Source organism: Colossoma macropomum, unplaced genomic scaffold, assembly GCF_904425465.1.
Source record: "Colossoma macropomum unplaced genomic scaffold, Colossoma_macropomum, whole genome shotgun sequence".
NCBI classification, from domain to species: domain Eukaryota; kingdom Metazoa; phylum Chordata; class Actinopteri; order Characiformes; family Serrasalmidae; genus Colossoma; species Colossoma macropomum.
The window spans coordinates 36,139,495-36,159,641 of record NW_023494802.1 but is presented as its reverse complement, the minus strand read 5'-3'; the positions used below and the strand labels follow the sequence as shown (position 1 = coordinate 36,159,641).

Sequence of the window (20,147 nt, the reverse complement as noted above, 5' to 3'; positions counted from 1 at the left end):
AATGCTGAAATAATAGTTACGCTCAGAACAGACTTATTGATTTTCTATTCTGTTCCCAAGCCCTGTTTGTATCAAGCTCATTTTGTATTATTATGAACAAATAACTCTGTGAAGGGCACTATTTCTGAACATTTAAAAGAGCTCCTCCTCTCAAGCCAGTCTTTACAACTGACACTCATCAGTTGCCTTCATTATGCCAAAATATAATATAGCATCAAAATATTGTGTGAAGGAAGCTGAAGAAAAATAAGAAAAACAAAAGCTTGTTAACAGAAATAAAGAAAGGATTTCTAGGAAGCTCTGAAGCCACCACTAAAACATTTATATAATTTAGGACTTTGTGTATTGTTGCTGTTTATTTGAGGTTTAAAACATCTGACATTTGAGCAATTTCACAGTTAACTGCTCTTTAGCCCAATATACCTCCCAGTCTGAATTTAATTAAACAGCACATTTTGTGCTTTCTGGCAAGTATGTACTTTACTTCTTAAACCATGAGAATCGCTCTGTTAAGAGAACCTGATAAATCTTGCCACAACCCACTAAGCCTCTGACCCCTCACTGACCTCTTGTAAACAATCTTAAGGTCCCTCCATTCCAAGAAGCTACACATCTTGGGCTTTCGGGCCAGGACGGTCTGTACCAACTCTCGCGTGATCTTCTTCTTCTCCTTATCGGACAGAGGAACGTACCACTTCTGCAGGCGCAGCTTCCCTTGCCTGCTGAAGAGCAGCATGAACTGCATCTGAGGGGAAAAGAAGAGAGAGGAGTGTCAAATGGGGAGAAGGCAAAGAGGAGCAACACAGAAGGTCTGAGGAATATGACAGGAGGTCAGCAATGATGTGAATCAATTGGACAGAATTGCCTAAGAGGAAATGGTGGCAAAACACAGAAAGAGAGAGAAGGTGTAAATGGGGAAGTGAGCGAGTGACAGAGAGAGCTGGGGTAAAGAAGTGTGGGGGTGTAGACTAGAGTAAAAGGATTATCTTCAGCCAGCAAGCATATGCCAACCCTGGAGCATAAAAAGGATGAACAGTTCCCCATGACAAACCCATTTATCAAACCACAGATCAGCCTTTCAGACCCGGATTATCAAACAACAACTATACTAATATTGACCCAACCATAAAGTAAAACAGTCGTGGCCCTATCTCCCCAAAAGCAAACATGACTCATTAACAAGGGGTGTTGGCTCTCACAATGGAATAATCTTTTTCTGCAAGATAAACATTTAGAAAGATGGTACTTCAAGGGTTCTTTATCAAATGCAATGGTTCTATTTAAATACATGAGTTCTATATAGAGCCATTTCATGCTTAAAGGGTTCTTTGCATGGTGAAATCGTTCTTCAGACTGATGGAGAACGTGGGGTACATGGTTGAATGTAGAAACATTTTGAAAATTGTTCTATATAACACCAAAAAACTTGACACTGTAACAAGAGAAGAACCTTTTTTGGTGCTAACTTATATAAGAACCATTTTCAAAAACGTTCTATACAACACATCCTCCATCAATCTGAAGGACCATTTCAGCATGAAACGATCCTATACAGAACTCATGGTTCAAAACAGGATCACTGCCTTTACTAAAGAACCCTTGAAGAACCATCTTTGTTACGTGTGTGCAGTACCATGATCCTGAACGTTAACGTTACAGGTAACTAACTGAACTGAGCTGGTGAGGTGACTGCTGTGGATCATAACTCACAAACATAGTGCATTTATTTATCATCCGAGCATAAGTTATTCTGCACAGGGCGCCACACCGTGAGCTCTCTATCAGCAGCATCACCACACCACAGTAAAAAGTGACTCTGTTTTAGCCTTAAGCTAAAAATAAAGACTTTGAGGCTAAGCGCGAGTCTCTGTACAACGCCGTTAACAGCAGTAATGCAATTTAAATCCTGAAGAGGCGGCACATGGCAACATTTACACGGGTAAACAAGGCAAGGCACTGGCTCTGGCTTTTCTAGTTCTTCGTCGAGCCTGTATAGTAACAAGAGATAACCTTAGACAACATGGCATCGATTTAAAACAGCCAGATAATCTTCATTTCGTGAGTAAATTTCGGCAGCGTTAGCTGAATGAGCTAGCCTAACGGACACTAACGGTCGGAGCGGATCATTAACGTAAGGCTACTTTTGACAAGCAGCGGCAGTTTAAAACCTCAACCGTTCACCTTTTCTACCAAGCAGAGAGAAGAAAACAGAAACCCGACGTACCTTTACTGTGGAAAAAAATCAAAATTTCCCCAAAGAAACGTTTAACATGCCCCGCTTCTTCCACACTGTTTATTTCAGAGTTTAGTATCGATCCGCCGTGGGTTTCCTCTTCGTGTTTTCTGCCCGACAGATACACAAAACCGTCAGGTGACCCCTCATCGCTCATTGGTTTAGGGGTTCGTGCTGAACGACTCCATTGGCTAAAGAAAGCCGTTATTCCCGCCTCGCCCGTAAAGCGGCGGTCTGATTGGTTGCTTTGAGCGTCGGTCATCCCCCAATGTCACTCCTCCTGTAAATGTTGTCTGAAGCATAATTGTGCGGGTCTATGGCTCCGGGCTGTATTAGAAATGGGAGAGCCGAGCTATCAGTTATGAAAAAATAAAAAAAAACAAAAACAAACACAGCGAAAGGTCACTAAAAGCATTAGACTAATCTCCAGTGCATTAATGCTGTCGGCAAACAGCGAGGAATAAGTCACTTGTCTGCGTATTAGCAATAAAGAGATTGTCTAGTTATAGGTATTAAATACTGCTTACAGAGAATGTTTGCTCTCTCTCTCTCTCTCTCTCTCTCTCTCTCTCTCTCTCTCTCTCTCTCTCTCTCTTTCCCTCTCTCGTTTGCTGTTTATACTGTATATCACATACTTCTTACAGCATAGGCTTCTACATTTTTAAAGAAATCACTACTACTCCACTGTCTCCAGTGTTATTGAAGTAAACAAATCCTCAATAAATATCTTAAAACAGATAAAATAAACATTTTCATTAGACAGATGTCACAGTAATCTGTGTTCACTGGAATAATTTCAGCCTAATTATGCAAATAAAAGAGGAGTCCCCTCATAAAGCACACCGAAACGACGTCACAGCGCCATCTAGTGCTTACACTGCATTAGGTTCACAGCACAGAGTATTGAATTGCATCGTGTTCAGCTACACCAAGTGTGATCATCTGACACTGCGAACGAGACCAGCACAGGTGTTTCACTGTCAGAGCAGATCAGATATCCACCCCAATACAACCAACATATAACACTTTAACACTTAGAAGTCATGACTTACTACTGTGCTATCCCAGGGCTGCCCAAAGTGTGGCCTGTGAGGAAGTTTGATTTTAACTTAATCCCACTCCCGCACCCAATGGGAGAACAAACATATTTTATACAATATAACATATTAAATTCTTATACACTATATACTATTACATTCTTATTTTCCCTTCAAAATTCTGTGTTTGCATTGATGTATATTTGAAACAACTTATACATGCTTAAAAAGACGGTTCTTCAAGGGTTATTTAGTAAAGGGAATGGTTCTATTTAGAACCATGAGTTCCATATAGAAGCATTTCATGCTTAAATGGTTCTTTGTGTGGTGAAATGGCTCTTCAGATTGATGGAGAATGTGCTGTATATGGTTCTAAATAGCATCAAAAGAATTCTTCTGTTAGTATGATGTCAAGCTTGGAAGAATAAAAGAACCCTTCAGGTGCTATATAGAACCTTGTTTTTTTTTAGAAAAATGTGCTATATAGAACCAACAGTGCTTCTCAGCCCTGGTCCTGGAGGCCCACTGCTCGCACTTCTTAGTGTTTTCTATGCTCTCAACACACCTAATTCAACTAATCAGCTCATTAAATGCCTGTTATTGGTTCCATGTAAGTGTGTTAAAGCAGGAAAAGCACTAAAATGTGCAGGACAGTGGGCCTCCAGGACCAGGGCTGAGAAACACTGATCTACAACACATTCTCCATCATAACAATAATGTTTCTGCATAAAATATCTCCTCTTTAACTCGCAAACACAAGCATTCATTCACCATCTAAGCTGCTTATCCTCCTGGGTCCTGGGAAGTGCTGGAGCCTATCCCAGCACTCATTGGGCCGAAGGCAGAAAACACCCTGGACAGGTCGCAAGTCCATCACAGGGTAGACACACCTAGGGGCAATTTTTATAGCAACGTTTGGCCTGTCTGCATGTGTTTGGACTGTGGGAGGAAACCGGAGCAAAGAGAGGGCACGGGGGGAGCATGCAAACTCCACACAGAAAGGACCCTGGTCGCCCGTCTGGGGAATCGAGCCCAGGCCCTGCTTGTTATGAGACACCAGCAATAAATGCAACTTGTAAGGTTTCAAATGTAACTTCTTAAATGCACAGTAGTTAGTTGCACCTTTATTCATGTGTGATCAACTGTGAAGCGCTATCCACAGTTTACATTAATCAATTGCACCACCATGTGTTTAGATACAGTATAATCACATGCTACAGAAGTACAAGTGCTCTGCACTCCCTCACAGGGAATTAGATGCACCTCCTAATCCAGCCTGCATAAATCAGTGTACACTTTAAAGGCCTCCTGACAAACTGAATGTTCCTCCCTTTAAAATAAAAGGGTTTGATGCAGTACTGTGCAACACTTCATTTATGTTTAATTTCCAGTAAAATGGCCTTTAAGCGCAAGTTATTTATATTTTAGCATCAGGAAGATAAGAAATATATTTAACAGAAAATTACACAGAAGACTCAACGGCTAAATATAACATTATTTATCCATGTCTTTTACCTTTATTACAGCTTCCATTTTTTAATGAGACTTGCTCTCAGTTTTTCAAAGAAATTTGCAGGGATATTTTTCCACACCTCCAAAGTTCAGTCTTGGTTGAATTTCCTGCTTCTCATGATCTCAGCAATCCCAGACACATTCAGTGATGTTGAGGTCTGGGCCAGCTTCTTTGTTTGACGATTTTCTTCTTTTTTGTCCGTTTCCTTTTTTCAGTAACAGCTTCTTGACAGCTACACATCCATTCAGCCTCATAGGCCCAATCCCATTTCACCCCCTGCCCCTACCACTTAGCCCTTACTCCTCCGTTTTGCCCGTTCATGCTTAGGGGTGGGGTGTCCCGATTTTTGATGAAATAGAGGGGTAGGGTGAAGCGTCAGGGCTGCATGGCCCTCCAAATGAAGGTTTATCAGAGACACACTCCAAACAGAGTGCGCAACCAAAGAAACCCACACATGTGAGTATTTTCTTTGTTAATAAATTAAGATAACCACTGTATTATCTTAGTTTAATGTTGTTTTAATGTATTATGGTCCTTTTTTTCATAACAAGCATAAAAAATCGCTAGTAGTTTGCTGATGTCTTGCTAGCTAGCCAGCTAAATTTCCCATTCCGCCCTAAATAGTCCAGCAGTTCTGACGCCTGAAGCGCCAGAATATAACTGCTGCTCCATTTAAGGTAGAACAGGAAAATTCGAACAAGAAGCTGGTGAATAGCTGACTTCAGCTTCATTGAAGCTTCACTGAAGAATTAGAGGTGGGCGATAATCAATAATTGTCCCTCTTTGAAGGCTAATTTAACTAAAGACCAGCAGCGAGGTTGCTGAACGTTACCCTCCTCTGCTATCACTGCAGACTGGTAGGGTCGCCTACAGAGCACCACTAGTAGCCTGTTAATGAAGTAATGCTCTTTTTTATTTGAGGGTTTTATTTGAGCTCCTTCGGTCGGTGGAGCTTGATTTCCTCCTCTCTCTCAAAGATGAAAGCTTTAATTAAACCCAAAACATACAACTGGCTCATGTATGATCATAGAAACCATTAAAAGTCTCTGCTGGTTCCTGGTGGTGTACAGTAGTCACTAATGGTATTTTGTGCTTCCCAGATGGGTTGAAGTGTTCTGGGACTGATACCCGATTCATTCAGTTTCTTAATCGGATCTCCATTTTGTACTACAGGAAACTAGTCGTCTCTAATCGTAACTATTAAGTTAATTCCCATTCAAAAGCAAAAGCATCAGGTTTTAATTGTTATAGTTGGTTATAATGGACTTTTTTTCGGCAGGGATGTTGATTAAATTGACCAGTTTTAAAACTGTGAAAGAACATCATTATCCTAAATGTGAAATCAGCCAAAGTCAATCAAGTCAAATAGTCCATTGTACTTAATGTATCATATATTATGCCATTTTACACAACTGTTTTGAGTTGAGTGAACTTTTTGGATGATCTCATGTATTCAATTTTTTTTTTTTCACCTGGCTCCATCTATTCACACTTTAGGTGTGTCTTTCCTCTGTTTTTCACCATCTGTGTGTTGTCTTTCCTCCTAGGCAATATTCTCTCAGGCATATGCTTAAGTTTTGTGTAATGGATAATTGCCTAAGTTATCGTTGGTGTTGCCACATTCTGAATTGTTGAGAGGGCCTCTGAGCCAACATGGCAGTACAGTGACCACTTAGAAACCAACTCTAGTAAGATAAGCTGAACGACTATAAGGTAAATCAACACCAGTACATCAAATTCAATCTACCTGGGTTGGAAAAAGCTCCAAGTGGGTTTGTGATTGAGTCGTTTTGAAAGAATGCTGTTTAATTGTATGGAAATGCTTTCCATAATTCCATTACGTTCAGGTTATTTTTTTTAATGTACTGTTTTTCAAATGGGGACCGTTTTGGTGGTCTGCCAGGTCTTGCATGGTTGTTAGGAGTCCCATGTTTGAACTTATTTCTAATGTCCTCAGAAAAATCTCCTGTAAAATGAAATACTTAACTGCTTTTAACTGGAAATTGAGTACATGAAGGGTGCTCTCTGACTTCTGTAGAAGTTTCTATACAGTTACTATACAGTCTGTAGTGGCAAACTTACATACCAAAACCACTTGGAGCACCGTAGACCGCTTTCGCAGGAACTGAAAAAATATCCAGAGGCTTATTGGAGGTTTATTCCACAGTTTGAGCAAGCAACAAAGTTTCCATTGCATTTCTTCTTAACTGCTGGTAAAAACCTGTGTGGTACCCCTGGTGCTACCCTATGCTTCTATGGTACCATCATATATGCACCTGTGCTCGCCCTCACCACCCAGTGTCAGAACTAAATCATTGCATCACATTTTCAATAGTAAACCACACACCAATATAGCTCCTATACAGTCCATACACAGAAACTCAGCTTGTTGTCTACAGCGGTTTAGCTCCTCCCATTCACTCAAAAGTTATAAGGGGTGTTTCAGCCTGGACTGCTTTGTGAATGAACTACAATACAGGGCGGCCAATCAGAACAGCCAAAACAGAGTTCATTTAAATATATCAGTCTTAAAAGCACAGTAACAAAAAGCACCCTGTTCATTTCTATGGGATAAAGAAGGATTGGAAATAAAACAATCCTGTATAATGAATTATGGCTGGTTTTGGTACATAAAACCATAAATATCTCATAAGAAGGAAAGAAATAGAAGAAAGAAAAATGTAGGAAACGGATCCATTAATTGCTGTACTACTTGGTTAGTCGGGGGCTGCCTGAGAGAGACGAATGAAACAAAGTTTGTGCAAATCCACTTAGTTGCGCTTCCCTTTAGAAACTACTATTTGTCACGAGTTACTAACAGTTCACGCTGCCGTGGCTAATGCACTGTGTGGAGAATGGCCAGGTGTGAGGTAATCATCCATCACCACTGCAATACCGCTATGTGTGCATCTGCAATACACCCCGGGCATTCGGCCAAGCTTCTTTGAAAGAACACATGGTCATTTTTCAAGTGAACGTACGCTGGGCCCACTACAGTAATTGTGTTGTGCAAGATCCATCAAACTGTGCTCTTGCTCGCACTCACATTACGGATCAGCGTTGCTTGATTAAGGCCTCTTTTAGTTTTACAGCAGGACCATGAAAAAGAAAACAAAAACAAATGAACAAAAGAATGTACAGCATACCAGCATCCCAAACACAACATATGCTGGTTTTGCTGGTGAGCAGGTCTATGCAGGTTACTCATCCAGCATCTCTGCATTTTCTTGATGCTTTCGCCTGGAGCTACTTTCCTCCTTTGAGGCTTACATGAAAATGTTCAGGCTGTTCTCAGTTTTTTCAATCCTAGGCTCAGAGCTTTTGGACTGCTTGTTTTAGGTCTAAAACACATTTACCTCCTCAATACTAACATGAAGTGAAGCTGATGAGTTGGTTCAGATGTGCTAAAGCAGGAAAAGCTAATGTGAAATGGGGAAGACCTTCTACAAGACCAGTAAACAATGGATTCAGTTAGAATGTAGTTTTCTTAACAGAGGTTAAAGTCATTCAGAGTGGTTTGGTGTGAAATGCTTCTTGAGAAACATACCGAATCAGAACTGTTCACAGTGTTAGTCACAGGAACTGTCCAGAGCGTTTAAACCAGGGTGTGCTCATTCCTGGTCCTGGAGATCTACCATGCTGGAGAATCCCGATCCAACTAACCTAACTCTAATGTTCAGACACCCCTGAAGATCTTCATTACGTGGATCAAGCGTGTTAGATGAGGGAGCTTAAAAAAGATGGTCCGTCTAGGGGTTTTTAGTAAAGAAAATGGTTCTATATAGAATCAAGAACACTCGAAAAACCCTTCGCATGATTAAATGGTTCTTTGTATCATGAAATGGTTATTAATGTGCTGTATATAGCACCAAAAAGGGTTCTACTATTGTTAAAGGTTGTAGATGGAAGAATCATCTACAGCACAATCTACATCAATCTGAAGAATCATTTAGCGATGCAAAGAACTATTTCATCAGCAAAGGGTTCTTTGAGTGTTCATTTGAATGTTTTTACTGATAGACTTTGTGTGTGTCCAAAACCAATTTCGCTACAGGACAGATGAAGTTATTTTAATATCTTATCTCATCGTCTTATTAAGTATGCTCTGATGCTTTGACTAGATACTATGCAGACTCTGTGTCATCTCCTGTTTAAGTTGCTTTGCACCACAACCCCTCAACGTTAACACCAGCACAAACGGCCCAACGCAAACCTCGATCAGACAAACATATCCTGTTGTTAGCAGCGGGCCTGAAAATGATGAGAAAAAGACCTGACAACCTACATGGATTTCTGTGAATGGGAGACTCAACATTATGGGTTGTGTGTGTTTGTTAGTTATGGTTTAATGGGTCCAGTTTCACACTAAACATTCTGCTATGCAGTGAGGGTGGGTTCTGTTTGAGTCTTGGTTTCTCTCAGTGTTTCTTCCTCATGCTCTTAGGGTGTTCTTCCTTTTGAGCCTTGGTTCATCTCAGTTGTTCTTCATGCTCTTAGTGTGGGTCTGCTTTCGACACTTGGTTCCTCCCATGGAGCTCTTTGAGAGGTTCTCCTTTTGAGTCTTGGTTGCTCTCAGCGTTTCTTCCTCATGCTGTTAGGGAGATTCTTCTTTTGGGTCTTTGTTCCTCTCATTATTTCTTCGTTATGCTATTAAGACAAAGGGTCTCTATTGAGGGGGTTGAAGTGGAGAGGGTAATGACCTACAGGTATCTCGGTCTGCAACTGGATGATAGGTTGGACTGGTCAGCCAACACAGACATCCTGTACAGGAAGGGGCAAAGCCGGCTCTACTTCCTGAGGAGGCTGAGGTCCTTTAACATCTGTAGGAAGCTCCTGCAGATGTTCTATCAGACCATGGTTGCCAGCTGTCTTTTTTATGCTGTGGTGTGCTAGGGGCGGAAGCCTGAAAAAGAGAGATGAGATGCGACTGGACAAGCTGGTCAGGCAAGTGGCGTCAGTGGTCGGTGTGGAACTGGACTCTGTGGTTTAGGTGGCTGAGAGAAGGACATTACACGAAATGCTCTCCATTATGGAGGATGATGGCCACCCACTGCACACCATCATCACGGACAAGAGGAGCATGTTTAGTGGCAGGATGCTGTCACAGAGCTGCTCAACTGACAGATTTAGGAGATTCTTTGTCCCAAGAGATATCAGGTTCTTCAACTCTTCCCAGGGGGGCCAGAAGAGAAGAGAGAAGAGGGCAGAGGAGAGATGAGGACTGAATCTGAATCTCATGTTAAATCACAAATCATAGCTCCATATCTCATGCTAAATCGTATTTCTTTTTATCCATCTGCACATGAGGACACCTTACTGCACATATTGCACTTTCTGCACACTTTATTGCGCATCTTGCACATCTGGACACTCCTCAGTAGACACTTTATTTTGGTACCAATATCTGCACGTATTTATTCAGTATTGTCATTATATGCCGTTACCTGCACCTCCTTGTACAGTCATTATTGCACTGCGTCTTTTCATCTCAGGTTATAGATATTATTCCAGATTGTTGTATTTTTCTATTTGTATATATGTCTGTAGATAGGATTTTTTATATTTATTCTTCCTGTTATATTGTTTACACCCTTATTACTATTACTGTCCTGTGTTGTGTGACTGCAGGGAGGTTCTTCTTTCAGGTCTTCATTCCTCTCATTATTTCTTTTTTATGCTGTTAAGGTGTTTTTGTCCTATGTAGTCTTGGTTCCTCTCAGTAGTTCTTTCTTGTGCTCTTAAGGAGTTTTTTTGAGTGTTATTTCCTCTCAGCAGTTTTTCCACATGCTCTTAGGGAGTTTCTCCTTTTGAGTCTTGGTTCCTCTCAGAGGTTCTTCCTCATTCTTTTAGGAAATGTACGAAATACCCCCTGGAATTTGGGGGTCCCATGTAGGCTGGCTACTCCAGTGTTGGCTAGCATGGCTGCAAACTCACTCGCCATAGCAATGGCAGCGCTGTAGCTGGTTTCAGTGGCAACAAAATGTCTGAAATGTCTTTCAGATTTACAAATATGCTGCGGCGCACTGTAAAGCTTTTCAGAGGTATGGAGAATGAGGGCATAGTTACAGTTGCTAGGCTATGAAGGACCAACTGAGTGAACCAGTTTGCTCCATCGCCACTCTGAGGTAGACCAGTGCTGCATCTCTAGTTAGTTAAGGATACCAAAGACAGAAGCTACTGATTGTGCAAAAAATGACCCTTCTCGAATTTGTATTTGAGTGTCTATTTTTCCCTAATGGACATCATAGCTTCATAAAAAGTTTATTTTCAAGGACCCCTCAGAATTTTCATTTTGAGACATTCAAGGGTTTAATTAGGGAGTCCCAGACCCCTGTATTTTGCACTTTGCTCTTGGGGAGGTTCTCCTTTTGAGCTTTGGTTCCTCTTAACATTTCTTTTTAATATAGAAAAATAGTTAAATTAAACTGAAGACACAGAGCAGAGCAGAGGAATTTCAGGAGAGTAATCAGACCTTCATTAAACAAAACAAAGAGGAAAACCAAGAGGGACAAAGCAGAAGAATTAGGCACTGCCGTCCTCTATTACTGGGTATCACACACTGGCTCCCAAATCTCAAATCCTGCTGGAATGGCAGTTTAGCAGAGGAGCAGTTTTATTCAGACATGCTGCACTTTTCACTGACATTTTACCACACAGTTACTAAATCACTCTGTGAAAAGTGTTAGATGGAAATCATGCAGTGACAACTTCACACCACTAGAGGGTCTATACAAAAATCACATGCTAGTCACAGCTGTTCATTAAAATCACCATTTCTGTTCAAATAATGTCCATCGGTCCATATGTTCAGAAATCAACCAAACATTTTATCATCATCATCACATATAAAAACTCAGAACACACGTGTGGGTTCACTGGTGGGTTTGGATAGTAAATGAAATGGTCATATTTGTGTTGTAGACATTGTGACCCCTGGTTCCTATCAGCACACCAGAAAGAAAAGAGTCTGTAAGTTTCTCTACAGTGAATGATTTCATATCAAACCACTCTGAATGACTCTGTTTACATCTCAACCACTGAATTATGCAGATATTTTGAAAAATTGGTGGAATTCCCCTTTTAAAAATAGTGATTAGCATGAACAACACTGTTGCATTGTCTTTAGAACACTTTAAATTTAAAATGCAAACTGCTGTATTAACCTAAAACCTAATCAGCTTTATTCTCCACAATTACTTATTAAAACAAAGAAAGAAAGAAAGAAAGATAGAAAGAAAGAAAGATAGAAAGAAAGATAGAAAGAAAGAAATGCATTTTTTGACAGCCATCAGGCTATTACTTGTGGTAAGTATGAACTACTGGAAAATCACAGCACAGGAAGCAGGATACTACTAGCCAATCACAGCAGGGCTACGTACAGAGATGTAGCTAGAGAGCTGTTTGATTCCAAGTCATGGGAATCGATGGAGTTAATTCCACACAATAATCTCAATTGTAAGTTAGAACTCTACCACGCAAAGAAAAAACCATATGTAAACAGGAACCAGAAACGCCACTGCCTTCTCTGGACACAAGCTCATTAAGACAGACCAATGCGACATGGAAAAGTTCAAAAGCCGGCATCTGTGATGGTATTGGGGGGGGGGCATTAGTGCACATGGTATGGGTGACTTGCACATCTGTGAAGGCATCATTAATACTGAATGATATATACAGGTTTTGGAGCAACATATACTGCCATCCAGATGACGTCTTTTTCAGGGAAGGTCTTGCTTGCTTCAGCCAACCCACATTCTGCATGTATTACAACAGCATTGCTCTGTATTAAAAGAGTCAGGGTGCTAAACTGACCTGCCTGCAGTCCAGACCTGTCACCACTGAAAGCATTTGCTGCATTTTGAATCGAAAAATATGACACAGGAGACCCCGAACTGATGAGCAGCTGAAATCCTAAATCAAACAAGAGTGGGAAAATATTTCACTTATAAAACTACAGCAGTTCATCTACTCCAAACGCTCACAGAGTGTTGTTACAAGAAGAGGTGATGCACAGTGGTAAACATGCCCCCGTCCCAACTTTTTTGGAACGTGTTGCTGGCCTCAAATTCGAAATGAGTATATATTTTTCAAAAAACAATAAAATTTGTCATTTTGAACATTTAATATGTTATCTTTGTACTATTTTCAATTAAATATATGGCTTAAATGATTTGTACATCATTGCATCTTGTTTTTATTTACATGTTGCACAGCGTCCCAATGTTTTTGGAAACAGATTTGTAAATACAGTCTGAATATTAATATGTGCCTTTTTGGAGACTCTAATGGACTCAGTGGTGGCAAACTTCTTTCATTGTTGATTTGTTTGGGTTAACTTCATTTATTTCTCTCAATCTAAAATGAAATGTGAACTACGGTGAATAAGAGTTAAGAGTTGCCTTTTCAGCTTTCGCTGTGTCTGCAGTCAATATCATTTGTCTTGTCAGCATTTTTTCCGTCATGGTCTGCTGGATGTAAGCGCTGGTGGTGTGGCCAAACGTCAGAAAGAGAGAAGAGAGAAAGAGAGAAAGGGAGATAAGGAGTATTATTGGATGAGTTGAGCAGTGCCTTGTGATTGTGGATTACTGTAATCCAAATTGCTTGCCTGGGCAGTGAGCTGGGCAGTCCAGTCCAGCAGTCCAGAAGTCCAGCAGTCCAGCACTCAAAAGGAGGATGAAGTTAAAGGCTCTGAGTGTGTTTCTGCTGACCCTGCTGCTCTTAACTGATGGTAAAGTGTGTGTGTCGGTGTGTGTAGCTCTAACGGGTAGCAGGACAGCAAAGGCCTCAGTGGCCAGTATACTGCAGATGGACATGTCCTATACAAAAAGGAATAGCTTGACCCAACATGTTAAGATGGCTAACAAACAGAAGCTAGAAACCACTATGGCTCAATCTGCATAATGCTAGTTGTTGGTTATCTGCTCTTATTCACTGTTAGCAACATTAGCTTTTTTGACCGAACCAATCCTTTAAAACCTTTCAGTATCCCAAAGTCTTTTAGCAACAGCCGTGATTTAGGCTTATTTATTGAGCTTTGTTGCCAGAGGCATAGTTACTCTCATAGTAGCTCTATAAACGGACTCAATTGTAAATTGGATTTTGGAAACTGAAGAGTAAAATGTTAGCATTGTCATAAGATTAGTCCATCTCTCCCTTTCTTCTCTCTTCTCACTCTTCCCATTCTATCCTTTCTTTCTCCTGCCGTGGTCTGGGTTGCCTGTGCAGTGTTTATTGGAGTGGACAGCCAGGAGGTAAGTGCTTTTTCCTTCTCTGTCATTCAGAGCCTTCGCTTCTTTCCTTCACAGTTCTGCGGTGGGTCAGTCAGTTTGGACCAACGGTGGGTCAGTGAATTAGTTAAACACTATTATGAGGCAGATTTCTTGAATGTTTAAGTCTGGTCTCACTGCAGAACTGAAGACTTTATGTTGCTGAAAGTGCATAAGCAAGAAATAACTTGAGAGAACATGAAGTCTAAAGGGGCTGTGTCACATAAGCTTGGCCGAGGATGTACATTTAGAAAAAACAATTATGGTCTGCAGAATTATTGTGATAAGCAATATTTTATTGTGATAAGCAATATTTTTATGATCCAAATGCAGTTATGAAGTACTACTTGTGTTTGTTACAAAGCCTTACCATACACATTTTCCCTGATGGTAATAACATTTCTATACAATTACCAACTTTTAAGTTTCTAATATTACTTAATAATTTGTAATGATAACTATAGTCTGCACGGACTGAATGTAACAGTGGTAACATCCATTGTTCTCCACATTGGTTTGGCCCTTCTTCTGGACAAGCCATATTACTCTACTGGAGAGCAGATCTCATGTACTGGAGATTTTTTTTTATTTGCATATTCCTCAGCATTCTTTGCCAGACTGAAAATGTGTTATAATACTTTGAATGTGGCATAAATTAGAATGATTGTAGCAATTAAAATCTGGCATGTAAAAAAAAGAAAAAGCAGTAAATTGTGTTAGATCAGGCACTTTGTTATCATCCCAAGGTTAATATCACATGCAACCAAATTTTCTCTGCTTTTTTTTTTTTAAAATAAACTGTTTGATGTAGTATGTAAACACTGTTAAAGTTTCAAAACATACCGTTCACTCCCCCAGTCCATCTGTAGAGAGAAACTAAGCTGCCATTTTGAATGAATCATGGTTGTGATGTCAGCTCAGCAGCTTAGCCCACCCATTCCCATTGAAGTGATAAGCAGTGTTGTTACTGCACCTTTCAGCCTGGACTGCTTTACAGAGCAGCCAATCAGAACAGATGTACATTTATAATATTGGTATTTACATATATCAGTCTTAAAGGCACAGTAATGAAAACAGCCTGTTTAACTGTAACGGATAAAGAGAGGTTGTGAAAAATGAATTATGGCTCGTTAAAGACATTAAAGAAAAGATAAAAAACAAGGAAATGTCAATGATGTTGAAGACTATTACAAGGTTACACCTCTTAGTTGGTGTTTCCTCTGCAAATTTTTGTATGTGTGAGACAGGAAGAGAAGGAAGGGGACGAAGCTGAGGAGCAGGAGGAAGAGCAGCAGGTGATGGAACCATGGACGGGTTCAGCTAACGGGAGAGCGTGCACGTGTGATTGTGAAGCGGAGTCTGTGCCCAGCAAGCCCACCATAACCTCACCTCTAGACACCACCTCCGTCCCCCCATCACCTGCCTACAGTCGCCTCATGGACTGCATGCCAGGTGACACTGCACCCAGGATGTCACCAGCAGGGCTCTGAAGCGCATGCAAAATTAGTACACTGGTCTTAAATGTAGGCAGCTGTATTGGCACTGTAATAACACTGGGCGGAGCAATCTAGTCAAGTCCGGTATTGACTGTCACTATGATGACACTGCATAGCGCAGCAGATTTTGTAAAACAGATTTTTTTAAAAGTGTAAAACCTGTCAGATTTACTTTCATGTGCGAGGGCACTACAGGAAAAGCAATAAATAAATAAATAAATAAATAAATAAAATGCATGACTAGGCTTAATCCTTAGGAAACCTGTCCTATAGGGATCACTCTGCTGAGTTGGTTCAAAGTCAGAGTTCAAAACTTTTGACTGACCTGAGCTTTAGACTAAAGTCCTTTCGCTTTAAGTAGTGTTTTAGCTTAATTCTGTTTATTTTGTTAAACAAATAATTGAACATTCCATTTTATTACTAACATTAAATGATGATGATGATGATGATGATGGTTCATGTATTATACAGGAACAGTTGCTATAACCATGGTTTTAGGCGTGCAAGGTAAAAGTACGGTTAGAGTACTGCAGAAGAATGCAGAGGGTAGAGAGCGAGTCAGAAGGAAGAGGGTAATGGTAGAGAAAAGGCAGGCTGCCAGCATGTAATCTCATTACTAATGCAGTGATGTGATGGTAAGATTACAGGGCTCAGAATAGGGCCTGTGTTCCCCTCTGTACCCAAAGCACACCACAGTAACCTGAGTGCCAGCATGAGAGCACACGTGAGGACACATGTACTGCAGCTCTGTGTAATTATCAATGTTTGGAAAGGTCACCTGAGCAGCCTAAGGTGGCTGCTGCATCTCAAGCCTGGAGTAAATAGGCAACTGTTTCCTTATTTTTATTTATGTGATAAAGGCTGGACTCGACATGTGGTGCTGGACATCCAAGTACAGAGCAAGTATGGTCCTGGTTAACCTGTAGAAGTCTAGAGTTATTCCTGTCCTTCTACTGTGCTATTCAAATGTACATTCAATTTTCAGGGAATGTACAAAATAATAAAAACATCACACAAATATTTATATATTATACATTATACATATATATTCATTGGCCATTTTATCAGAAACACCTACAATATAGGTGAAGGTTGAAGATTTACAGTTACTGACTGAAGCCCTGTTACTGTATCATTTATAAGCCCGCTTCCACCCCAAACATCAGTGGAATGGGACCACCACAGGACGACCACTTACCAGATGTTAAATGGGTGGCGCATCATCATCAGCACAGCAGTGACACAACCATGGCAGTGATATGGTATTGTGTGTTGTGCTGGTATGAGTGTATCAGGCGTAGTGGGGTTGCTGGAGTTTTACTGTCCACCATCCAAATAACATCTGGTCAGTAGAAGTCCTATGGTGGTCGCTTAGTAGGGGGGGCTGAAAAATTGTGCAGCAACACAAGGACTATAGACAGTAACTGGCTTTTATATGGTAGATGTTCCTGATAAAATGGACAATGATTTTACCCACCAAACATTCTGCATTGACAGGTTTGACTTTTTCCATTTATTTCAATGTCATGAAATGAGAGAACCAAGGCAAAATGATACGCAATGTTTTTTCAACAAAAAATCAAATTAAAATAAAATATCTCTTCATCTACTTACAAATGCAAATGTGGTATTGATTGAAAGTCTGTCCGCACGTCTGACAGAAAATGTCCTCTTGTTTCAGCGAGCTATGAGTGAAAAGACTAGGTTTCAAGGCAAGGAGGCTACGAGGCTCAAAATGCTTTTCACTGAACAATGTGGAGTAAACTGTGGAGTAATTCAGTGAGTGGTTTATCTGTGTGTGGAAACCCAAACCCTCACTGCTTCTTTCTCTGTGTGTCCTCAGAATGCCCTTACCACAAGCCCCTGGGCTTCGAGTCTGGCTTGGTGACTTCAGACCAGATCGCCTGCTCTAATCAGGAACAGTATGTGGGCTGGTTCTCTGCCTGGACGCCTGGCAAAGCCCGTCTGAACAGCCAGGGATACGGGTGAGTCTCTGTATCTGGCCTGAGCTATATTCACATAAGCTTTATCTGCACTCCACTCTCGAAATCCACAAATTTACACAGTTTAGCCAACACTGACTGGCATAACACAAAAATAAAGAGGTTTCTAAGTGGTTCATGGCTTGCCAGATATTTATAGAAGACACTTTACATAAATTTGCTATTACTTTGAGTGTTTACGAAGGGTTTCGATGCAAAACTCATTATAGACCATGTTTGAAAATTTTCTTTTTTAATGATGATGATGTTGTTGGGAGTGGGCTTAATACATGCAAGAAACATCAATGCTTTATTCATCAGCACAAAATTTATTAGAGAAATAAAAATGATTAGCATTATTAAGTATTTACATTAATATTATATTATTATATTAACATTCACTGTTTTTTTTCCCAAAAACTCTTTATAACCAAAATTGTTACAAATGCATATACAGCATTTTCCTTAAATGAAAAGTAACTGAGAAATCACACTTGATTTGAAAATGATTTATAATATTCTATTCTGTCCTTCCTATTCTCTTCTCTCCAGCTGTGCATGGCTGTCTAAGTTCCAGGACACTAACCAGTGGCTGCAGATTGACCTGCTGGAGGTGCGAGTGGTCTCAGGGATTCTCACGCAGGGCCGCTGTGATGCAGATGAGTGGATGACCAAGTACAGCCTGCAGTACCGCACCTTTGAGCACCTCAACTGGATCTACTACAAAGACCAGACAGGAAACAACAGGGTGAGAAACATGAATATGGTCCTACATGCCTACATGTTTTCAGTGGTACATGTTTAATGAAAATTCAACTAGCCAACTAAATTACAGGGCTGATACTAGCTAATCAGATTACAGCAGGGAGAATTCAACCAGCCAGTCAAATAACTTTCAATGTTATTATGCATAAGATTGAGAAAGACTGATGAAACATGAACCAGAGACAATATGCTGCTAACACGTGATGATAACATAAGAATGCTGAGTAATGCTAATGGACGAAGAACTGCTAGTCAACTAAAACAAGCTTAAAAAACTTGGATTCCATTGTCACAAAGTGAAACTTGGGTGGCAAACTAGCCAACATGGCTAGACAGCAACCAACACAAGAGCACTTATTACCAGTACTGATGTCTGAGTGTGTTATCTAGCAAGTTTGCTAACATCACCTCAGGATGTCTAGTTAGCGTCTAAACCTCTGTTGAAATAGGCTGACTTACCTTATGATCAAAAACCAGGGAGTCGTCAACTTTGCTAACACAGCAAAACATCAAGCAAGTGCAACAACACAAGACAAAGTGAGCCAGCCAATAAGTTATTATACTTACTAGTCCAACAGGAAGAAGGCCAGCTCAGCATCTGTCTTGCATCCTTGTATCTCTTTTAGTTCTCGCCAACAAGTAAAATCCAGTCTAAGATGAACTCTATTCCAGTCTTTGCTTGGTCACTCTCTCTTTTTCTCTTCCTCACTTCCTCTGATGTCTTCTTCAGCCTCTTCGCAGCCTCTGCCATGATGTTCATTCAGGAAATACAGAGCTTCTTCTTATAGCTAGCTGAAGAGCCATAGTTGTTTGTGTGTGACGTGGTGCCGTAAAGCGTTACGCAGCTCTTCTGAGAGGTTTCATGCTCACTCCACCAAAGTTACATAGCGCTATAGCAGATTACCAGAGGGAAAATACTAGCAAATCACAACTGGGTGGTAAATTCAACCAACCAAAGTAAATGCAGGATTAGCCAATCAGACTGCAGAATTAAAAAATAGCACAGGAGGGCAGCAGGGAAAATTCAGTATGTGAATCAGATTGTTTGATCATTCAACTAGCCAGTCAGATCGCAGGACAGAAAATCAAACAAATTCAGTTAGCCAATCATGCTACAGGAGAGAAAATTCAATTAGTCAATCAGGGAGCAGGATTGATAATTCAATTGGCCAATCAGATTGCAGGAGAGAAAATTGAATGGACACTTTAACAAGCCAATCAAAGAGAAAAAGAGAAAATGCGGCTAGCCAATCATATTACAGGAGGAAAAGCTCCACAAGTAACCACAACTGCAACTTGTAAGGGTTAATTCAACAAAGACATGCTGTGCTGGGTGTCACTGGAGTGAAAGTGAGAAATAAAAGACTGTGTCTGTCTCACTGGTCTGTTTCTCTTCTCTCAGGTGTTCTATGGGAACTCTGACCGCTCCTCCATGGTGCAGAACCTGCTGCGGCCACCCATCGTGGCACGCTACATCCGCCTGCTGCCTCTGGGATGGCACACGCGCATCGCCATCCGCATGGAGGTGCTCACGTGCATGAACAAATGCACCTGAACAAGGCTGCCAGAGATCAATCCCAGTGTTTTAGGACTATATTCTCTTACTCACGTTGTACGTGACTTTAGGGTGTCGTTAGAAAACAAACAAAACCAATGTTATCGTCTACTAACCTCCCAAAAGGGTTGACATTTCGTTCCAGCAAATGTAATCAAATGAATCACATAGTCATTATGATGAGAGAGATGTAACATCCAGGCTGAGTGAATGAAAAGTGTATTACTGTGTTTTGTCAATTTGTGTGTATGTAAATGTGAGTGTACACAGAAAAAAGCAATACATTGAATTTACTTGATA

The 20,147-nt window shown here is 40.6% G+C and overlaps 2 protein-coding genes across 7 annotated transcripts in view; one reads left to right on the top strand and one right to left on the bottom strand.

Moving 5' to 3' along the window:
• LOC118822001 (AP-1 complex subunit sigma-2) overlaps positions 1-2,372 on the bottom strand; it is a 50,772-nt gene extending 48,400 nt beyond the window's left edge. For 5 of the 6 annotated variants that reach the window (XM_036590761.1, XM_036590759.1, XM_036590760.1 and 2 more), the window contains exons 1-2: positions 2,225-2,372; positions 567-745 (exon numbers count right to left, since the gene is read on the bottom strand). In XM_036590761.1, the coding sequence (XP_036446654.1) occupies positions 567-745 (179 nt within the window). In that variant the 5' untranslated portion in view covers positions 2,225-2,372. The remainder of the gene's footprint in view (positions 1-566; positions 746-2,224) is intronic. The other variant, XM_036590763.1, reaches the window with a different exon arrangement.
• Positions 2,373-9,478: 7,106 nt separating this feature from the next.
• LOC118822900 (retinoschisin-like) lies at positions 9,479-19,847 on the top strand. The gene is made up of 6 exons (XM_036592229.1): positions 9,479-9,591; positions 9,677-9,767; positions 15,297-15,501; positions 17,389-17,530; positions 18,080-18,275; positions 19,695-19,847. The coding sequence occupies exons 1-6, from the start codon at positions 9,479-9,481 to the stop codon at positions 19,845-19,847; spliced, it is 900 nt and encodes a 299-aa protein (XP_036448122.1).
• Positions 19,848-20,147: the final 300 nt, after the last annotated feature.

Bases quoted from the DNA above. Each gene is read 5' to 3' on its own strand.
- LOC118822900 (XM_036592229.1), top strand. From the start codon at position 9,479: ATGACCTACAGGTATCTCGGTCTGCAACTGGATGATAGGTTGGACTGG. The intron at 9,768-15,296 runs GTTTAGGTGGCT...TGTGTGAGACAG, and splicing joins GTGTGGAACTGGACTCTGTG to GAAGAGAAGGAAGGGGACGA. The intron at 15,502-17,388 runs GTGACACTGCAC...GTGTGTCCTCAG, and splicing joins CCTCATGGACTGCATGCCAG to AATGCCCTTACCACAAGCCC.